Source organism: Scyliorhinus canicula, chromosome 13 (genome assembly GCF_902713615.1).
Source record: "Scyliorhinus canicula chromosome 13, sScyCan1.1, whole genome shotgun sequence".
Classification (NCBI taxonomy): Eukaryota; Metazoa; Chordata; class Chondrichthyes; order Carcharhiniformes; family Scyliorhinidae; genus Scyliorhinus; species Scyliorhinus canicula.
The window spans coordinates 158,654,587-158,676,576 of NC_052158.1; the positions used below are offsets into that span (position 1 = coordinate 158,654,587).

General features: G+C 43.4%; 1 protein-coding gene across 1 annotated transcript in view; it reads right to left on the bottom strand.

The window, feature by feature from the left end:
* Positions 1 to 21,990, bottom strand: part of LOC119975672 (deleted in malignant brain tumors 1 protein-like) — a 238,242-nt gene that overhangs the window by 115,723 nt on the left and 100,529 nt on the right. The window contains 5 exon segments of the mRNA XM_038815454.1: positions 1,562 to 1,636; positions 2,207 to 2,521; positions 2,910 to 3,224; positions 17,143 to 17,539; positions 18,779 to 19,074. Of these exon segments, the coding sequence (XP_038671382.1) occupies positions 1,562 to 1,636; positions 2,207 to 2,521; positions 2,910 to 3,224; positions 17,143 to 17,539; positions 18,779 to 19,074 (1,398 nt within the window).

Below are 21,990 nucleotides of genomic sequence, written 5' to 3' on the forward strand. Positions count from 1 at the left end.
CCAATAGTGGGGGTGTCAATTACAAGTGGTCACGATTTCAAGGTGAGAGTGGGAATGTTTCAGGGAGATGTGCGTGGGAAGGTTTTTACGCAGAGGGTGGTGGGTGCCTGGAACGCTTTGCCAGTGGAGGTGGTAGAGGCGGGCACAATAACATCATTTAAGATGCATCTAGACCGATATATGAACGGACGAGGAACAGAGGGAAGTAGATGCTTGGAAAATAGGCTACAGGTTTAGATAAAGGATCTGGATCAGTGCAGGCTGGGAGGGCTGAAGGGCCTGTTCCTGTGCTGTAATTTTCATTGTTCTTTGTTCATTATTTGTCGATAGTACAGTGCGGTGGTGGTGGAAGGAGTAAATGTTAGTTATTGGATATAAATGAAGCGGGCTACTTTGTCCTGGATGGGGTCAATATTCTCTGTTGTTGGAGATGTAATCTTTCAGGGAAGCAGAGAGTATTCCACCACATTCCTGACTTGTGCCTTGTAGCTGCTGGCATGCTTCGGGCAGTAAGGACAATTGTCAGAGTTGGAATAGACTTTGTGACAAATGATGCTGGCTGGCTGGGTCGGTTTAAAAACCTCCATTTCCATTTATTATATGCAGGGTGCCATTCCTTTAAACATTGCCTTTAACAGCTGAAGAGAGCAATTAGTAAAGCAAACAGTTCCCCATACTTTATTAATTAGTGAAACCAGGTAAAAGGGAAAGCAGGTTGTACTGAACCAGTATAAGACAGAAGTTAGTCTAGTGCATCTTTACATTTCGGGGTGTCACACTGTATGAAGAACATTCTCCAGTAGTGTGCAAGGATGGTTCCGGGGATGAGAAACTTCAGTTATGGAGATAGATTGGAGAAGTTACGAGCATTCTCCTTGGGCAGCAGAATGCTGAGTGAATAGTTAATGCGGGTGGTCAAAGTCTCGAGGGGCCTGGACAAAGGAGATAGGGATAAAATGTTCCAACTCGTGAAAGATCGAGGACGCGAGGCAACAGATTTAAAGTGATTTGCAAAAAAAGCAACCCTGAAGTCAGAAAATATTTTTCACAGAACGAATGGGTTGAGTCTACATTGAAGTTCCTGGAAGTGTGGTGAAGGCATGTTCAATCGAGGCCTTCAAGAAATCAGTGGATGATTATTTGAATAGAAGCTACATGCAAGAGTACAGGATTAATGCAGGAGCATGGCTTTATTTCATAATGCTAATTTAGACAGCTGGTGCAGATGCGTTGCGTCTAATGGTCTTCTGCTGCAGCAATTCTCTGATTTTGTGATTAACAACAATGAATTACTAAATTTTCAATAATATTTTATTAATTCTACTCTCAAAATTACAATCCTTGCAATGATGAAATCTGCTGCCAGAATGAAAATTCAGTTTGCCATTCTCCTGAATGCTGCAACTGTGCTCGATACTATATGTAAAACGCTTGGTACTAATAGTAGAAGAAGTGTGTTGGTGGACAAGCTGTAAATGTCCATTTAGGACTTAAATTGGAAAAAATGTTTACACGGAAGAAAACACCAGAAAAATATCCTTCTGTCTTTATCAATAATTACCGAAATCTTCTGAAACTGCTGCCATATTACTTTTCTTCGCACCTCCGTCATAGCGTATTTTAATTGGATTAATTTCTGAAAGAAAATACATTGATTACTTCAATAACAATTTGTATATATAGTGCCTTCAATGTCGCACGGTGCTTCACGAATGTATTGTAAAACAAAATAAGACACATAAAGACAGGTTAGGTTAAATGACAAAATTCTATGTCAAATAGATTGCTTTTAAAGAGTCTTTTAAAAGGGAAAAGCGAGGTAGAGAAGGGGAAAGGCACAGAGTGCGGATTGGAGATTAGAGATCTCGGGGTATAAAGAACTCAGCGCATCTTGACCGATGATGGAGTAATTTTATTTGGGAACCGGCGAGAGGCCCGAATTAAATGGTCAGAGATATACTGGCGAGTTGTGAGTTTGGAGGAGTTTGCAGGGATAGGAAGATGACGACCCGTGGGAGGATTTGAAAATAAATGAATTTCAAATTTAAAGTGTTGCTTGATCAGGTGAAAATGGAGGAAAGCCGTTACCGTACCGTGGGGAATGGAATGCGCTGTGTGTTAAGAATTGAGCTGCATGTTTGATGACCTTACGTTTACATACGAGAAAAACATTCCCAGAGAAATAGATTCAATTTGCACCTGTTACCTGAACAAATTACTCCAATATCCTCCTGGTGTTTGCAATTATGTTGACCCCAAGGTGAAGATGGGCATTGCCATAGCAGTGAGTCGTGCAAACGGCAGTCCACATCATCGAGCCAGATCGGTCCAGTACCCCTGCCAAATGTAACTTCGCGATCCACAGATCAAGCCGATCCACAGCTGAGCTGCGTGCAAACCACTTCTGCATCCTCCATTCCAAAGGAATCGCCACAAACAGTCCCCCAAGTCGCATTATAGAAAACCTCAACTCGGCCCCGGCAGTGGTTCGGTCCGTTCTGCAGCCTTATATCCCTGTGCTCTGCGGAACAATGGTTGAAGCTGAACCTTCGCTTCGGATCAATCGCACGGCATAAATTGCAACAACACAAGGTCAGGCTTTCTGTTCTACAAAGTCGTTAAGTTAATAAGATTTTTTTTATCAGTGGCCTTCAGAAAGTAAAATTATTTCAAAGGAATTAACTTGCTTAGGAATTAAGAATTAAGAAGATACTCGACTGTCTCTTGCAGAGTCATTCTACATTATGCTGTTGTGCAAGTAGAACATTGGTTACCGAAAGCGGTAGGCTACGTAATGCCAAATGTAAGGAATAGCACTGGTGCGAATCAATTACCTCAGGCCGAAGTGTTTTTTAAGGATTTATTTTCAAAAGTAGTCACAAATGTGAATATTTAAAACTACATCTCACCCGAGCAGATAACTCCAGCATCTTCTTTGTGATTGCAGTCGCTTTCACCCCACGGGCCTGCCGGACATTCCCACAAGACAGATTCCTTCGCTGTACAGTTCATGCTGTCCAGCCAGATAGGTCTCTCTCCTGGACCAAACCGCCCGGAAACAGTTGCATTTAGAGCATCTCCACACTTCAGCTGGTTACAAACAACATGGGCGTCTGCTAATTCCCAGGCGTCATCACACACAGATCCCCAGGTTCCATTGTAGTAAAGTTCCACCCTTCCAGCACACCGACTTCCACCATCCACCAACCTTACCTGAACGTGACCTGGGGGACAGGAATAGTTATATTCAGTAGCAAATCTTCGAGCATAGAGTTCCCTATCGATCCATTCCTAATTTGTATCCTGCTTCTAACTGCTTAACGATTAGATTGTTAGGATTCCATCAAAGGGTTGTGCCATTTTTACATGACTAATTCCTATCCCACCTTAATAATACGAATGGTGCACAATTTTTAATTGCAGAGTTCTAAAATGGAAATACGGCAGCGATACAGACTTTATAATAAACACGTCAAAATAACTAAACCTCCCATTGAGCACGGATATCAAAGGAAATATCTTCTCTCAGAGGGTTGCTAATCTTTGGAATTTTTTCGCCAGGGAGCACTGGAGGCCGAGTAATTGAATAATCTCGGGATAGTTTGGACAGATATTCGATTTACAAGCAACGGAATTGATGTGGGGGACAAGGAGGGGAGTGGAGGTAAGGCCACAATCAAGTCAGTCGTGATCTTATTGAGGAAAGAGCAGGATCTAGGAGCCGGATGGCCTCCTCCTCCTCTATTTTCTATGTTTCATATGTTCTCAAAGATACCATATAAGGATCTCATGGCAGGAATAATTGAAACCACGATTTAATCTAAATGGAGGGAGCTTGCAGGAGCTTCTCTTTGCAAGAAACAACATTGTTCGCCTCAACTAGACCATTTGGTCATGAATTGCAAGGTCTCGCTATTACTGAGAAAACACATTTCTCCAGAATTCCCAATTGGATTTTTTAAATTCCCTGTCTTATAAGGACCTGTGAGCCATTGCTGTGTGCAAGACCGTTTGGTGATGAGTGCATTATTACTATGAGATGTCATGGATGTCTTTAGTTTGTTTAGTAAACAAGGAAAGAAGTTCGTACCAGAGCAAACTACACCGACGTCATCTGCGACAGATAATTGTCTTGCTTGTGTAAAACTGCAATTCCAGAAGGAAGGTTCACTTCCATTGCATCTGACATTGCTGATCCAGACTGGGCCGGTGCCTTTTCCAAACTTCCAGTGGTTATAAATACTTACTGCAGAGCCGCACTTCAGATGCCTGCAAACTACATCTGCATCTTTGAAATCCCAGTGAGTGTCAATAACTCTCCCCCAAACACCGCCATAATAAACCTCTACTCGGCCATCACAGACGCTCTCTCCATTGCCCAGTCGCACCTGCCAATCTTCAACTGTAAGAATGAGATGTGGTAATCAAAGTTAATCAAATATGCAAAAAAGCTGTAGTGTGAACATAAGGAACTTTATTGTGCGGTTAATACTTTTTCTCGACTTAATAAAAAGAGGGGATGCTTCAAATAGGGAATAACATCAGTATCAACAAGCGAGAGAGAAATTACAAGATTAAAGTTTCAAAATCTTGGGTCAGAACTGCTATGATCAGAAGGACATGATCTTTACAGACAGGCAAGACAAAATAGCTAAGAAATGTCGTCAGGTAAGGTTTCAAATTTCAAACCATGCAGGTGTTTGCCATGTTTCATGCATTCCGAGGATGCGGACGCCAATAGAAATGCGAACATGTATTGCCTTTGAGAAGTTGAACTTCAGGTGCATTACTGAACCTTGTAAGCATTAAAATGTACGTACAACCAGAGTGTATTTTGGAGGGAGATCCACAATATTTAGTGAGCAGCGATATGGGTCGGTGATATAGAAAGCCAACAGTAGAGAAGGAGGCCATGCGGCCCATCGAGCTGGCACGGATCCTCTAAAAGAGCACCAACTTCGGCCCTATGCCCATAATCCTACCTCACGCTTTGTACACATATGACACAATTTAGTCTGGTAAAACTGCCTAACCTGCAAATCCTTGGACTGCGGGCAGAAGGCCACGCAGACACTGGGAGAATGTACGCACTCCACAAACTCCGCTCCAAGTGTCGGAATCAAACTTGGGTGACAGACGCTGTGATGCAGCAATGGTAACCATATTTCTCCCCTGCTGCCCTAAGTCAGGCTGGTGAAGTGAGTTGATGGGGAACTTGCAGATGTTGGCATTCCCCTGCGGTTTCTGCCCTTATTTTGATAAGTTTCGAACTTGCAATGTCCGTGGAAGGAACATCAATGGGTTGTTGCAGTGCATTATTTAGGTTATAAATCTGCTCAAAATCTTACCGAATCTAATCCTCTGAATACTGTAGGAGTACACATTGAGCCACAGCGCAAAGTTCATGGACGGTATGAAAAATTAAAATAGTGTGGGCTGTTTTGTCTTACGAAAATAAGATGATAAGACATAGGAGCAAAATAAGGCCACTCGGCCCACCGAGTCTGTTCCGCCATCCGATCATAGCAGACATTTTTCTCATCCCCATTCACCTGCCTTCTCCCCATAATCCGTGATCCCCTTATTAATCAAGAACTTATCTATCTCTAACTTAAAGACACTCAGTAATTTGGCCTCCACAGCCTTCTGCAGCAAAGAGTTCCACAAATTCACCTCCCTCTGGCTGGAGACATTCCTCCTCACCTCTATTTGAGAGAATCGTCCCTTTAGTCTGAGATTGTGTCATCTGGTTCTATCTTTTCCTAAAAGTGGAAACACCCTCCGCATGTCCACTCTATCCAGACCTCGCAGTATCTCGTAAGTTTCAATAAGATCTCCCCCTGATCCTTCTAACTCCAATGAGTACAAACCCAGAGTCCTCAACCGCTCCACATAAGACAAGCTCCTCATTACAGGGATAATTCTGGTGAACCTCCTCTGGACCCCGTCCAAAGCCAGTACATCCTTCCTTAGATACGGGGCCCAAAACTGCTCATAACACTCCAAATAGGGTCTGTCCATTGTCTTATACAGCCTCAGAAGTACATCCCTGGTCTTGTATTCCAGCCATGTCGACACGAACGCTGGCGTTGTATTTGCCCTCCTAACTGCTGACTGAACCTGTACATTACCCTTTAGAGAATCGTGACCGCGGACTCCCAAGTCCAGTTTTGCTTCTGATTTCCTGAGAATTTCTCCATTTAGAAAATAGTCTATGCCTCCATTCCTCCTTCCAAAGTGCATAACCTCACACTTTTCCACATTGTATTCCATCTGCCACTCTTTGCCCACTCTCGTTGCGTGTTCAAGTCCTTCTGCAGCACCTCTCCTTCCTCAATACTACTTGCCCCTTTACAGTTCTTTGTATCATAGCAAAACTTAGCAAAACTGCCTTCAGTTCCTTGTTCGAGATCGTTAAAGTATATTGTGAAAAGTTGTGGTACCAACACAGCCCCCTGAGGCACACCATTACTTACCGGCTGCCATCCTGAAAAAGACCCCTTCATCCCTATTCTCTGCTTTCTGCCAGTCAGCGAATTCTCCATCCATGCTGGAATCGTACCCTTAACACCATGTGCTCTTATCGTTTTTAACAGTCTTCTATGCGGCACCTTTTCAAATGCCTTCTGGGAATCTAAATAAATCACGTCCAGAGGTTCTCCTTTCTCTAACTTCCTTGTTACTTCCTCAAAGAACTCTAACACATTTGTCACACATGACCTCCCTTTGACGAAGCCTTGATAACTCAGTCCTATTTTATCATGCATTTCCAAGTACTCCACGATCTCATAATTAATAATAGATTCTAAAATCTTACCAATGACCGATGTCAGGCGAACCGACCGATAATTTCCCGTCTTCTGCCACCTTCCTTTCTTAATCAGCAGTATTACATAAGCCACTTTCGCGTCCCATTGGACCCTTCCTGCCTCTAGTGATTCCTGAAGGATTACCACTAATGCCTCCACAACCTCCTCAGTTATCTCTTTTCGATCCCCGGGGAGTAGTCCACCCGGTCCAGGTGATTTATCCACCTTCACACTTTTCAGTATCCCCAAAACCTTCTCCTTAGTGATGGCCACTGCACTCACCTCGGCCCCCTGATTCTCCTGGACCTCTGTCATACCACTGATGTTGTCCACCGTGAAGACTGATGCAAATTAACTATTCAGTTCCTCTGCCATTTCTGTGTTTCCTATTATTATTTCGCCAACCACCATTTCCACTGGTCCAATGTCTATTTATGTCTCTCTCTTACCTTCTATATATTGAAAACAATTATTCCTATCTTCATTGATATTACTAGCTAGCTTGCACACATATTTCACCTTCTCCTTCCTTATTGCTTTTTTAATTGTCCTCTGCTCGCTTTTAAGGGTTTCCCAATCCTCTGGCTTACCACTAATCCTCAACACTTGGTGTGCTTTTTCATTTGCTTTTATGCTGTCCTTAAATTTCCTCGTCAGCTATGGATGCATTCTCCTCCCCTTAGCATGTTGTGCCTCTCGGATTGCCCGAAAAACCCTGCCATTACTGTCCACTGCCTTCCCTGCTAGGCTCCTTTTCCAATCAAATCTGGCCAGCTCCATTCTCATGCCTTTGCAGCTACCCATATTTAATTGTAATACCGTTACATCTGATTCCAGCTTCTCCCTCTCAAACTGCAGTTTGAATTCTATCATATTGTGGCCACTGTGGCCTAAGGGTTCCTTTACCTTAAGTTCCCGAATCTAGTCTGCCTCATTACACATCACCATTTCCAGAATTTCCTGTTCCCTAGTAGGCTCGGTCACAAGCTGCTCCAAAAAAACACCTCTTAGTCATTTCACAAATTCATTTTCTTGGTATCCACTACCAACCTGACTTTCCCAATATACCTACATATTGAAGTCCCCCATGATTATTTTATTATTGCCTTTTTTATATGCCTTTCCTACTTCCTGATTTATTTTCTGCCACACATCCTGACTACTGCTAGGTGGCCTGCACATAACTCCCATCAAGGGTGTGTAACGTTTGAAACTCTACGCACAGAGAAACTATGCCTTCTGATCCTATATCACTCTTTGATATCGATTTAATTTCATTCCATACTTTCAATGCAACCCCATCCCCTTTGCCTATCTGCCTGTCCTTTTGATAGGACATATATCCTTGTATATTTAGATCCCAGACCTAATACACTTGCAGTCACGTCTCTGTGATGCCAAAAACATCGTACCGAACAATTTCAATGTGCGCAACAAGCTCATTTACCTTGTTCCGTACACTTTGCGCATTTAGGTGCAATACCCTCAGTCCTGATTTGACCACCTCCCTTCTCGTACTTGTCACATTTTTTGCTCTCCCTGAGGGTGATGTTGTTATCTAATTTTGTTCTTTATTTCCCCTTCAGTTAAAACACCTTCTAAACTAACGCTCTGATTCCAATCCCACCCCTGCAGGATCTAGGAGGCGAGACCTTCTTCGGTCAATGAAGCGTTACTCTATCCAGATACACTCATCTGTATCTTCATACAATGTGGACAAAATTGAAACAGGTCATGATTGATATCAATGCCCTCACGAGGCGAAAAATGGTGGATCATCACCCAGTCACTTCTCCTGATGATATTTGTAGGTGCTTCAGCCTTGGACTTTAAACGACGAAATTGGACATCGTCGTCGGTGACGACGGGGAAGTTCACTTAATGTGTTCAATAACTTATTTTGTAATTGTTCATCATTATTCACAACTGGATTTGACAAGGCTGTAAGTGGGGAGATCAGATATTTGTTGGGCCACTTAGCTCTGCGTATAAAATGGTGGTTCCACGAGTTAGCATACCCCGTGGTGAAGCTGCAAAAGGTTTGGCTCTCATCCTCAGAACTTCTGCTATTCTCATGCTTTTAGACAGTCCTCATTGAGTCACGCTTGGACACCCAAATACACATGTTATAGTGAGAGTAACGTGATTCCGGAGGTCACCGATTGGCGTGAAATAATATATTACAGCGACAAATGGCCAACAGTACCTCAACAATGCCCAGTATTGACTGATAGATAGGTTCTGAAGTTATCTAAGCACTTTGGTCGTGGCGAACCATTGTTTATCTGAAAAGACAGGACATCATATCAATAATAATTCTACAGTGGTGAATGATATAAATAACGGCGTGTAAAAATGCAGCAGAGACAAGTACACAACGATACGGATGATTGTCCTTGGGTTCTTTCTTTCCTGAATGGTTAGATTGACATCTACGCCCTCAGGACTGGTTAAGCCCAGCGAGTCACGCTGCTTGAAATGTACACTTGGTTTATGGGCTTGACGAAATAGACACAGCGTGTTCTTCACAATCCTGAATTAAATTGTATACAAGTAATCTGTTATGCTGTGTAGGGGCCGGCATTTGACTGGGATGAGCACAGTAAGAAGTCTTAAAACACCAGGTTAAAGTCCAACACGTTTGTTTTAAACATTATCTTTCGGAGCACTGCTCCTTCCTCAGGTGAATGAAGAGGTATGTTCCAGAGACATATATTTAGACAAAGTCAAAGATGCAATACAATGCTTTGAATGCGAGCATTTGCAAGTAATTAAGTCTTCACAGATCCAGAGATGGGGTAACAGCTGGTTAAAGAGGTGTGAATTGTCTCAAGCCAGGACAGTTGGTAGGATTTCCCTGGCCCAACCAGATGATGGAACACGAATGTAATGCAACATGAATCCAAGGTCCCGGTTGAGGCTGTACTCATGTGTGCGGAACTTGGCTATCAGTTTCTGCAGGGATATTTTGCGTTGTTGTGCATCCTGAAGGCCGCCTTGGAGAACGCTTAGCCAGAGATTAGAGGTGGAATACTCTTGACTGCTGAAGTGTTCCCCAACTGGAAGGGAACATTCCTGCCTGGCGATTGCCGCACAATGTCCATTCACCCATTGTTGCAGCGTCTGCATGGTCTCGCCAATGTACTCAAACCTTTGAAGCGTGGTACATTGGCAAGACCATGCAGACACTGCGACAATGTGTGAATGGATATCACGCGACGATCGCCAGGCACGAATGTTCCCTTCCAGTCGGTGAACACTTCAGCAGTCAAGGGCATTGAGCCTCTATTCTCCATCAAGCATTCTCCGTGGCGGCCTTCAGGACACACGACAATGCAAATTCGCCGAGCATAAACATTTAGCCAAGTTCCGCACACATGAGTACGGCCTCACTCGGGACCTTGGATTCATGTCACATTACATTCATCCCCCACCATCTGGCCTGGGCTTGCGAAATCCTACCAACTGGCCTGGCTTGAGCTACTTCATACCTCTTTAACCTGCGGTTACCCCTATCTCTGGATCTGTAAAGAGTTAATTACCTGCAAATGCTCGCATTCAAAGCATTGTCTTGCATCTTTAAATTTGTCCAAACATATGTTTCTGGGACAAAACTCTTCATTCACCTGAGGAAGGAGCAGTGCTCCGAAAGCTAGTGTTTGAAACAAACCTGTTTGACTTTAACCTGGTGTTGCAAGACTTCTTTAAAGTAATCTGTTAATTAGCTCAATAATCTGCACTGTACTTGATGACAAGAGGCCAAAACTTCCCAGAGTATCTATGCAGAGACTTCAGATCCACTATTGTCTGCTGTCTGACAGAAAGTCAGAGTAACAAACTATTTGACGTGTTGCTCAATGAAAAGAAAAGGTAAACCGTGAGTGAGAGGACTCTCAGATAAGAGGTAAGCCACTCAAACCTTCGATACTGTTGGGTCATTCAATTAGAAAATGGTTAATCTATTTTTGATTTGTTGCAATCCACCTTGGTAACATGTTCACTGTAACACCCCCTCGGCAACTATTACATTTCGATACAAAACTTTAAATTATTATAAACTGTCGTTCATTTATTTTTGTGCCAGAAAGATCCTCATGTCTTCAATTTGTTGCACAAAGAAATATTTGGTTATTTTTGTCCTTAATTGCTTGGCTCTGATATTGAATTAATGTTCCCTTGTCCTAAACTCTGCTGGAAACAGGGAAAAATATGACTTCATAAATTCTATTGTCAGGAAAACAGACGAAGTTTCAAAGGATGTATATTTGTCCTGTGAAATATTAGAAATAAGGGTTATTTTTTAGTGGGGTTCATTTAGCGTTTCTCTGTAAGGAAGAGTAAATGGAGAGGTACATTCACGCAGGACCAAAGTGTTTTTTATGTGCAGAGGTTGTTCTGTTCAAGCTATGTTTCTATTGTCCTTAGAGATAATTAGGACATGAAAACCAAACCAGCTTTCATCAGCATAATGTCTGGGAGCAACTTTTGAGGACGAATGGCTTTTTCTCTGTTTCATTTCAAATGCGTTCATGAGCAGTTGAAGATAGGAAGGTGGAGAGTGAATATCTTTCAGCACCGACAGAAGAAAAGCTCGACAGGAGAAGTGGTGTTCAAACAGGCTGGTTTCAGAAAGGACCAGATAAAGTCCAGCCAACTCGGGACTTACAGCCGAAAGAATGTATCAGGAAAACTGAAGTTAAGGGAACAGAGACCAAAAGGATAAACAAAATACTGTTCAAGGGGAAAGCATTTAACGTGTTCCGAATTAAGGAAGCAACTACAGTAACCAGCTTTAAAGTAGCAAAAATACTTCAGAGGTAAATTAAAAGTTTTGTGCAATGCCGCCTGGAAATTGATATTGAAAGCAATTGTGACATGGTTTGTGTGAAAGTCATGTCAAAGGAATCCTGAACGTGGAGTTGTAAAACCTGAAAGTGAATCCTTGATGGATGCAACTGAGGGAAAGCATTGTTTAAAACAAGATTGGGAAGTGTGTCTTTTGACAGATTAATTTCAATTCACTCGTGTGGAAGCTGGAGCTCAATGATAAAAGGTGGCTCATGGTATAAGAATTTTCTGGGGGGAATTGAGGAGAACATCCATAGAATTTCACTCGGGTTCAGAGTGCATTATGTGAGAACACAGACAGCCTTGGTGTTTGAAAGGACTGTGTGTTGCTGAGAATAATATGGTGTAAAATATATGTGTATCCCGCACTAACCGTAAAATGTTTTGTATATTTGTGAAGGTAAATGTGACATTCTCAATGTACCCAAACAGGCTCCGGAATGCGTAAACTAGGGGCTTTTCACGGTGACTTCATTGTGGTGTCAATGCAAGTCTACGTGTGACAATAAAGATCATGATTATCATTATTATAAAGGACTATTGTATTATAATAAATGTTTTCGTCTGTAATAACTGATTTTTCCTTGTTAAATCTAATTAGTGATCCCTAACTCTCCATGCTTGCTAAAAAAAAGTTAAAGTAGCAGTCTTTTGAGACAGAGTTCCATTTTAGGATCTACCAGTCCCGTTATCACACAAACTGGGATTGGAACATCAACTATTCCCTTCATTACCCCAAAAATCACAACCAAATCGCTCATCCAAGCACGCTATTAGAAGTCTTAATTATGTACTCTCTCCACATACCTTAACCCAAAATGTTCTAAAGATGGGTTCTTGGTCCAATTTACACACACCGACATTGGGTGAGGTCTGACCATGCGCTTGGAGTGAAGTTATAGACGCCCATGTGGGGTGAAAATGCAGTCACTTACTGCGATGTGTAATGAACCCCCCACTTTGGATTAAGGGATTCACGCACGGTTAGAACATAGAACATAGATCAGTACAGCACAGTACAGGCCCTTCGGCCCACGATGTTGTGCAGACCACTTATCTGAATCTAAGATCAACCTAACCTACAACCCCCAATTTTTTGCTGTCCATGTGCCTGTCCAAGAGTAACTTAAAAGTCCCTAATGATTCTGACTCCACCACCTCTGCTGGCAATGCATTCCACGCACCCACCACTCGCTGTGTAAAGAAAGTACCTCTGACATATCCCCTATACCTTCCTACAATCACCTTAAAATGATATTCCCTCGTGATAGCCATTTCCGTCCTGGGGAAGAGTCTATGACGATCCACTCTGTCCATGCCTCTCAGCACCTTGTACACCTCTGTCAAGTCACCTCTCTTCCTTCTTCACTCCAGTGAGAAAAGCTCGAGCTCCCTCAATCTTTCTTCATAAGACAACCCCTTGAGACCACGCAGCGTCCTGGTACATCTCCTAGGCACCCTCCCCAAAGCATCCACATCCTTCTTATAATGAGGCAACCAGAACTAGACACAATATTCCAACTGTGGTCTAACTAGGGTTTTATAAAGCTGCAGCAAAACCTCGCGGCTCTGAAACTCAATCCCCCTATTAATGAAAGCCAACACACCGTACACCTTATTAACAACCCTATCAACCTGTGTGGCAACTTTGAGGGATCTATGTAAGATCCCTCTGTCCCCCCACACTTCCAAGAATCCTGCCTTTAACCCTGTATTCAGCATTCAAATTCAACCTTCCAAAATGAATCACTTCACATTTATCAAGATTGAACTCCATCTGCCACTTCTCAGCCTAGATCTGCATCATGTCAATGTCCTGTTGTAACATGCAACAGCCCTCAACACTATCTACAACTCCCCCAATCTTCGTGTCATCGGCAAATTTACTAACCCACCCTTTCAGTTCATCATCCAAGTCATTTATAAAAAACACAAAGTGCAGAGGTCCCAGAACAAATCCCTGCGGGACATCATTGGTCACCGACCTCCAGGCGGAATACGTTCCATCCACTACCACTTGCTGTCTTCTTTTGGCCAGCCAATTCTGTATCCAGACAGCTACATTTTCCTATATCCCATGCCCCCTGACGTTCTGAATGAGCCGACCATGGGGAACCTCATAAAATGCCTTACTGAAATCCATGTACACCACATCCACTGCCGGACCTTTATCAACGTGTCTTATCACATCCTCAGTGAACTTAATGATGCTTGTGAGGCATGAACTGCCCCTCACAAAGCCATGCTACTACCTTTGATCAAATTATGTTTTTCTAAGTAATCATAAATCCTATCTCTTAGAATCCTTTCCAATATTTTGCACACCACAGACATAAGACGGACTGGTCTGTAATTCCCAGGAATATCCCTATTCCCTTTCTTGACCAATGGAACAACATTCATCTCCCTCAAATCTCCCGGTACTATTGCAGTGATGAGTGAGGATGCAGAGATCATTGCCAACGGCGCAGCAATTTCCTCCTTCACTTCCCATAGTAACCTTGGGTATATACCGTTAGCTCAAGGAGACGTATCTATTCTGATGCTTTTCAAAATATCCAGCACATCCTTTTTCTTAATATCAACCTGCTCAATGGTATTAACCTTTTTCTCATTGTTTTCATGAGCAACAAGTTCCCCTCTCTAGTGAAGACTGAAGCAAAATATTCATTTAGGGCTTGGCCCATCTTCTCAGACTCTAGGCACAAGCTCCCTCCGCTATTCCAGATCGGCCCTACTCTCACTCTGATCATCCTCTTATTTATCACATCAGTGTAGAACGCCTTGAGGTTTCCCCTAATCCTTCCACCAGGGCCTTTTCGGCCCCCTTCCAGCTCTCCTCAGTCCATTTTTGAGTTCATTCTGGGCTACCTTGTAACCCTCGAGAGCCGTGCCCTCAACCTTATGTAAGCTTCCTTCTTCCTCTGGACTAGAAACTCCACTTCTCTTGCGATCCAAGGCTCCTTCACCTTCCCATCCCTTCCTCATCTCAGTGGGACAAAGCTATCCAGCACTCTCAGCAAGTGCTCCTGAAACAACCCCACATTACTGTTGTCCATTTAATCAAGATCAATTGTTTCCACTTTATGCTCCTCAGCTGCTGGCTAACAGCAGTATAATTTCCCCTCCCCAAATTAAATACCTTCCCATAGTATCTGTTCTTGTCCCTCTCCATGGCTATCGTAAACATTAAGGAGTTGTGGTCACTGACACCGAAATGCTCTCCTACCGAGAAAACTGACACCTGGCCTGGATCATTGCCGAGCACCGAGTCCAATATGCCCCCCCCCCCCCCCCACCCCCAAGCCATGAGGCTGGTTTAGTACACTGGGCTAAATCACTGGCTTTTAAAACGGACCAAGGCAGGCCAACAGTACGGTTCCCGTACCAACCTCCCCGAACAGGCGCCGGAAAGTGGCGACTAGGGGTTTTTCCACAGTAACTTCATTGAAGCCTACTCGTGACAATAAGCAATTTTCATTTCATTTTCATTTCATGTCATTTCGACCTATCTACATATTGTTTCAGGAATCCTTCCTGTATGCACCTTGACAAAATCTGCTCCATCCAGCCCAATAGCAGTCAGGAGGTTCCAGGCAATATTCGGGAAGTTCAAGTCACCCATGACAACACCTCTGTTACTTCTTCACCTTTCCAAGATCTGCCGTCCAATTTGTCCTCTATCTCTCTGCTGCTATTGGGGTGTCTATAGAGAACTCCCAATAAAGTGACTGCTCCTTTCTCGTTTTGGCCTTCCACCCACACTCACTAAGCAGACAAACCTTCCTCAGCTACCTCCTTTTCTGCAGCTGTGATGCAGTCCCTAATTAACAGTGCCACTCCTCCTCCTCTTTTGCCTCCTTCCCCATTATTCTGAAAACATCTAAACTACAGAACATCTAACAACCATGCCTGCCTCTCTGAAATCCAAGTCTCCGTAAAGGCCACAACATCGTAGTTCCAAGTAATGATCCATTCTCTAAGTTCATCTCCCTTATTCCTGACACTCTTTGCATTGAAACAGGCACTCTTTATAACGCATTCCACTGAGTGCAACTTTGCCCTATTAACTGCGTATCCTTCCTCACAGACTCGCTGCATACAATTTCTGCCTGTTTAACAGCTACTGTATCCTCTGAACCATATCTCTGGTTCCAATTCCCCTGCCAATCTAGTTTAAACCCTCCCGAAGAGCTTTCGCAAATCTACCACCCAAGATATTGGTGTCCCTCCAGTTCAGGGGCAATCCGTCCTTCATGTACATGTCCCACATTCCCCAGAATATTTCACAATGATCCACGTATCTGAAGCCTTCCCTCCTGCACCAGCCCTGTAGGCACGTGTTAGGATTAATGTGTGTACATCGTCATTGAACTGAGTTTCACGGCTCATTGGGTGTAGGCTCCAATAGAGCTGGACGATATCCAGACCTGGGCTGGCAAGTGGCAAGTAACATTCACGCCACTTACATGCCAGGTAATAACTATCGTCAATAAGTGTGAATTAAACGTTCCTGGGGGTTACCATTGACAACATACGGAACTGCAGTAGCCATTGAAATACTCTAGCTACAAGAGCAAGTCAGAGGCAAGGAATCCTGTGGTGAGGAACTCACTTCCTGATGACGCAAAGTCTAACCACCATCTACAAGGCACAAATCAGGAATGTGATGGAAACTGGCCACTTGCCTGGGGAGGGCAGCTCCAACAACTCAGAAAACGCGACACTATCCAGTACAGATCAAACCGTTTGATTTGTACCCCTTACATAAATATTCAGTCTCTCCACCACGGATGCACAGCAGCAGCCTTGTGTGCCATATACAGGATCCACTGCAGGAACTCACCAAGGTTCCTTTGGCAGCACCTTTCAAGCCCACGACCACTCCCAACTAGAAGGACAAGGGCAGAAGACACATGGGAACACCGCCAATTGGAGGTTCTCCAAGTCACTCACCACCCTGACTTGGAAATATATCACTTTTCCTTCACAGTCCCTGGGTCAAAACCATGCAACTCCCTCCCTAACAGCACAGTTGGTGTACCTACGCCACATGGACAGTAGTAGTTCAAGAAGGCGGCTCATCACTACCTGCCCAAGGGGAATTAGGGGTGGGCAATATATCTGACGGAGCCAGAAAAGCCCACATCGCGTGCAAAATGATTTGAAAGCTTTTTTGTGGTCTTGGGTATTAAGTGAAATCATATAGGTGCACATTGGGGACTATACAGAGTACAATGCAGGGGCCTTGCATGGTTACTTCAGATTGCTTTCAATTTGCTCGAGCCATGAGGATAAAGTAAAGCTAACTAAATAACTTTGACATCCCAGTTTCTGGACAAGCTCACGATACTCTTTTGTAATTACCCTAATGAATGTACATTTAAGCAGAACATATCTCATTTACTGGCGAACTCCGTCATACAAATTCATAATATTATAATTTTGAGAATCGTTGACACATCGCAAAACCTGAAGCACATACCGGAACAGATGACTCCAGCATCATTTCTGTGTGTGCAAGGATGGTGCCCCCAGGATGCAACGGGGCAGTCTTTCAAACGTAACTCATTGCCAGTGCATTCGTTAATATCGTTCCATATTGAACCATTTCCTTCCCCGAAGATTTCTCCACCTGGCGTTGATATCACAGCTCCACACCCGAGTTGATTGCAGACAACGGCTGCATCGTGTAAATCCCAGTAGGTGTTGCAGACTGTGCCCCAGGTGTCGCCTTGCAGTATCTCCACTCTCCCTGAGCAGGTGTCATTACCACCAACTAACCGCGGTCCTTTATGACCTTTGTGCAGAAACAAATTTTTAAAAATCAAATCACTCGTTTTCCACGGGAAGGTATTTTCCTTCATTAACTTATCAAATACCTCGAATCCAATTGGTCAAAACAGAAATATAAACCAATGAAAAGACTAAAAAGGGCGAGTTATTGTGAAACAAATAGTATTTTTTCCAACCATGACATCGCCACTACAAGTTATGCCACACTGGCGCGCATCAGTGCAAGAGAGGTTACTCCGGCCAAGTGCAACAAATATGTTGAGAGCTCAGAAAAAGTTAAACTCCATTTGGAAAAGGTCTCCAATAATCTGAAAACACGAAGACATAAACCATGCAGCAGCGATCAGCTGATGTGAAACTTGGGACTTTTATTAAACCACGTGTGGGCAACCAACATTGCGTATACTTCTTCGAGATTAAAGTTATGCAAAATAAAGTAGAAAAGATCTTCCGCTAAAACACGGTGCTGAATTTTGGAGAGGAACGAGACCTGCGGTGGGTTATTGAAAATATATGTCTGCAATACTGGTTTGGCGGGTAAGATCGAAATATATTACAATACGAAGGGTTTAATGAAACTTTGAGAAATTCCAAATTTTATTTGAACTTGAGATTCGGCGCTAATGTTGTTGCGTATCGCTGCATCTGGATATAAACCAAGTCATTACTTTAAATAGTAATTTTAAATTGCTATTGGCCTCATGAAAATGGCAAATTAATTATTTGATTCAAATATGGAACGTGACACGAGAAAGTGATTTGAAATGAAATGAAAATCGCTTCTTGTCACAAATAGACTTCAAATGAAGTTACTGTGAAACGCCCCTAGTCGCCACATTCCGGCGCCTGTTCGGGGAGGCTGGTACAGGAATTAAACCGTGCTGCTGGCCTACTTCAAAAGCCAGAGATTTTGCCCTGTGCTAAACCAGCCCTTCTATTGAACGACAACTAAAATCTGTGTCGGATGCTGAACATCAACGATATTTCCCTTGTAAATTATTCAGGTGAGGAAAATGTGTTAACGGCCCAGTGACAAACTGGTTAACACTGCTGCCTCACTTTACCAGGGATTCCAACCTCGAGTAACTGCCTTTGGGGAGTTCATGCATCCTCCGGATGTTATGGTTTTCTCCCACAGTCCTAAGGTGTGCAGTTTGAGTGGCTTAGTCATGTTAAATTGACCCCTAGTTGGGGTTGCTGGGCAAAATTATATGGAATGCGTCGAATCTATCAGACGACATGCACGGAGTTTCAGGGTTCTGTGTTCCCACATGAGTGCAGGTGAAGGAAGAAATGAAACACTTACCGGAACAAATTACACTGACATCATTCTTGTGCGTACAGTCGTCTCGGTTTCTTGGTGTAGTGGGGCAGTCCCAGAGAATGGCTTCATTACCTTGACATTCATATAAATCCTGCCATATGGGTCCACTGCCCTCTCCAAAATGAGCCCGTCCTTGTACTGATATCACATCGCCACATTTCAGTGATGCGCAAACCACACGGGCGTCCTGTGAATCCCAATTGAAATCACACACTGTCCCCCAGATGCCTCCATATTGTATCTCCAATCTTCCGGAGCAACCGTCAGCTCCGCCAACCAGTCTCGGCTGTTTGTGTTCTGTTGATTATTACCAGATGGTAAAATATGTTCAAGGAAATTTGGTGAAATACACAGTTTAAATCTTCAACATTAATTGACAAAAATGCTAATTTTATGCCTACAGAATGGCGAGTACAGCTCGCTTTTGCCGGTGCTGGCTTTTCTTGAACCCTCTCCGCATATCCATCCTGTGATTTTATGCTAATGAATTAAGGACTAAATTGTTACTAGTATCATTTTGTGTCCAGAACCATTTGAATCTGTCGTTAATGACAGAAGTTTTGTATCTGCTCCCGACCGCCAATACGTTTGTCATTCACTAAATCACTTCGCCCCAGTCATTCAATAATTGGACCTGTATTCATTCGCTTCATTCCGCTTTTGAATCTTCTCTTTACATTTTACCATGCAGTCTGATACTTCGAAAATTTATAAAATTTATAATAGTCACGTTTGTGATTCAGAAATATGGAAATGTGATGTGCAGTCTCATATTCCGATTGGAACATCACAAAACAAAATGCTATTTGCAATTCTCGACGGTTAGAAAAAATCGCTCTGTCTGCTAAATTTTATGAAATGTTTCTTGGAATTTGTGGTTCAGACTAAGAACGCCAATGTGAGTTCCATTCACGCCTGTGTAAGATCCATTTACACCTGCGTGAGATTGACTTTGCTTTGGACCTGACTCTGAGGTTGGAAGGCAAGGCAGGCCAGTCCTCACTAAAACTACTAACGATTTGATTCAGAATTTAAGTATCATTAGATATTGACACAAGGACCAGAGTCCGGCACAGCACGGTGTCAATTATGTATCTCTCTGTCCCTGCGTGGGTTTCCCCCAGGCGTTCCAGAGTCCTCCGAACAGTTCACAGATGTGCAGGTTAGGTGGATTTACCATAATAGAATTGCCCCACCGCGTCCCAGGAAGGTTTGGTGGGTTAAGGGGGCAGGGTGGAGTCGTGGAGTTCATTAGGGTAATCTTTCCAAGGGCCAGTGCAGACACGGTAGTCAGAATGGGCTCCCTCTGCACTGTCAATTCTATGATCACATTGTTTAAATGCTTGATCCTCGACTTTCTGACCAACAGACCACAGTCAGTAAGAATGAACACCAACACCTCCTCCACAATAGTCCTCAACACCGGTGCCCCGCAAGACTGCGTACTCTACTCCCTGTACACACACGACTGCATGGCAAAACTTGGTTCCAACTCCATCTACAAGTTTGCTGACAATACGACCATAGTGGGCTGGATCTTGAATAACGATGAGTCAGAATACAGGAGGGAGATAGAGAACCTAGTGGAGTGGTGCAGCGACAAAAATCTCTCCCTTAATGCCAGCAAAACTAAAGAGCTGGTCATCGACTTCAGGAAGCAAAATACTGTACACACCCCTGTCAGCATCAACGGAGCCGAGGTAGAGATGGTGAGCAGTTTCAAATTCCTAGGGGTGCACATCACCAAAAATCTATCCTGGTCCACTCATGTCGACGCTATCACCAAGAAAGCACAACAGCGCCTTTACTTCCTCAGGAAACTAAGGAAATTCGGCATGTCCACATTAACCCTTACCAACTTTTACAGATGCACTATAGAGAGCATCCTTTCGGGCTGCATCACAGCCTGGTATGGCAACTGCTCGGCCCAGGACCGCAAGGAACTTCAGAGAGTCGTGAATACCGCCCAGTCCATCACACGAACCTGCCTCCCATCCATTGATTCCATCTACACATCCCACTGCCGGGGGAAAGCAGGCAGCATAATCAAGGATCCCTCCCACCCGGCTTACTCACTTTTCCAACTTCTTCCATCGGGCAGGAGATTCAGAAGTCTGAGAACACGGATGAACAGACTCAAAAACAACTTCTTTCCCACTGTCACCATACTCCTAAATGACCCTCTTATGGACTGTCCTCATTAACACTACACCCATGTCTGCTTCATCTGACGCCAATGCTTATGTAGTACATTGTATATATTGTGTTGCCCTATTATGTATTCTCATGTATTTTCTTGAATTCTGTTCAATTCCCTTTTCTACCCATGTACTGAATGATCTGTTGAGCTGCTTGCAGAAAAATACTTTTCACTGTACCTCGGTACACGTGACAATAAACAAATCCAATCCAATCCAATGTTGTAGTGTATGTGCATAAAGTGAGGAGACGATAGCGTTATGGTTATGCCAATGGGTTTATAATTCAGTAAACCATGCTCTGGGGACATGGGTTCCAAGTACACCACGGTAGCTGGTGGAATGTGAATTTATGAAGACACGTGCAATACAGAGCTTGTGTCAGTAATGCTGATGCTACATCTATCATCAATTGTTGCAAACAAAATCTGGATCACTAAGGGAAGGCCATCTTGCACGTTTACACAGGCTAGCCTACATGTGACTCCAGACCCAGACAATCTAGTTCAATTTTAACTGCCTTTGGAATTGCCCGAACAAGCTACTCAGTTCAAGGGCAAGAGCCATAGGCAAAATACATGAAGCAACAGGACACCCGGATCCAATTAAAGAACAATTGTCATTGCTATGGTACTGAATGTTTATGGAAAAATACCATTTCAATTTTTTTATAAATTTAGTGTACCAACTCATTTTTTCCAATTCAGGGGCAACTTTATTTGATTTGATTGGATTTGATCTTTGTCACATGTACCGAAAGACAGTGAAAAGTATTTTCTGCGGCCGAGGGAATCTACACAGTACGTACATAGTAGACAAAAGAATAATCAACAGAGAACATTGACAAATGGTACATCATAAACAGTGATTGGTTACAGTGCAGAACAAGGGGCCAAACAAAGTGAATACATGAGCAGAGTAGCATAGGTTGTCGTGAATAGTATTCTGACAGGGAACAGATCAGTCCGAGGGGGGAGTCGTTGAGGAATCTTGTAGCTGTGGGGAAGAAGATGTT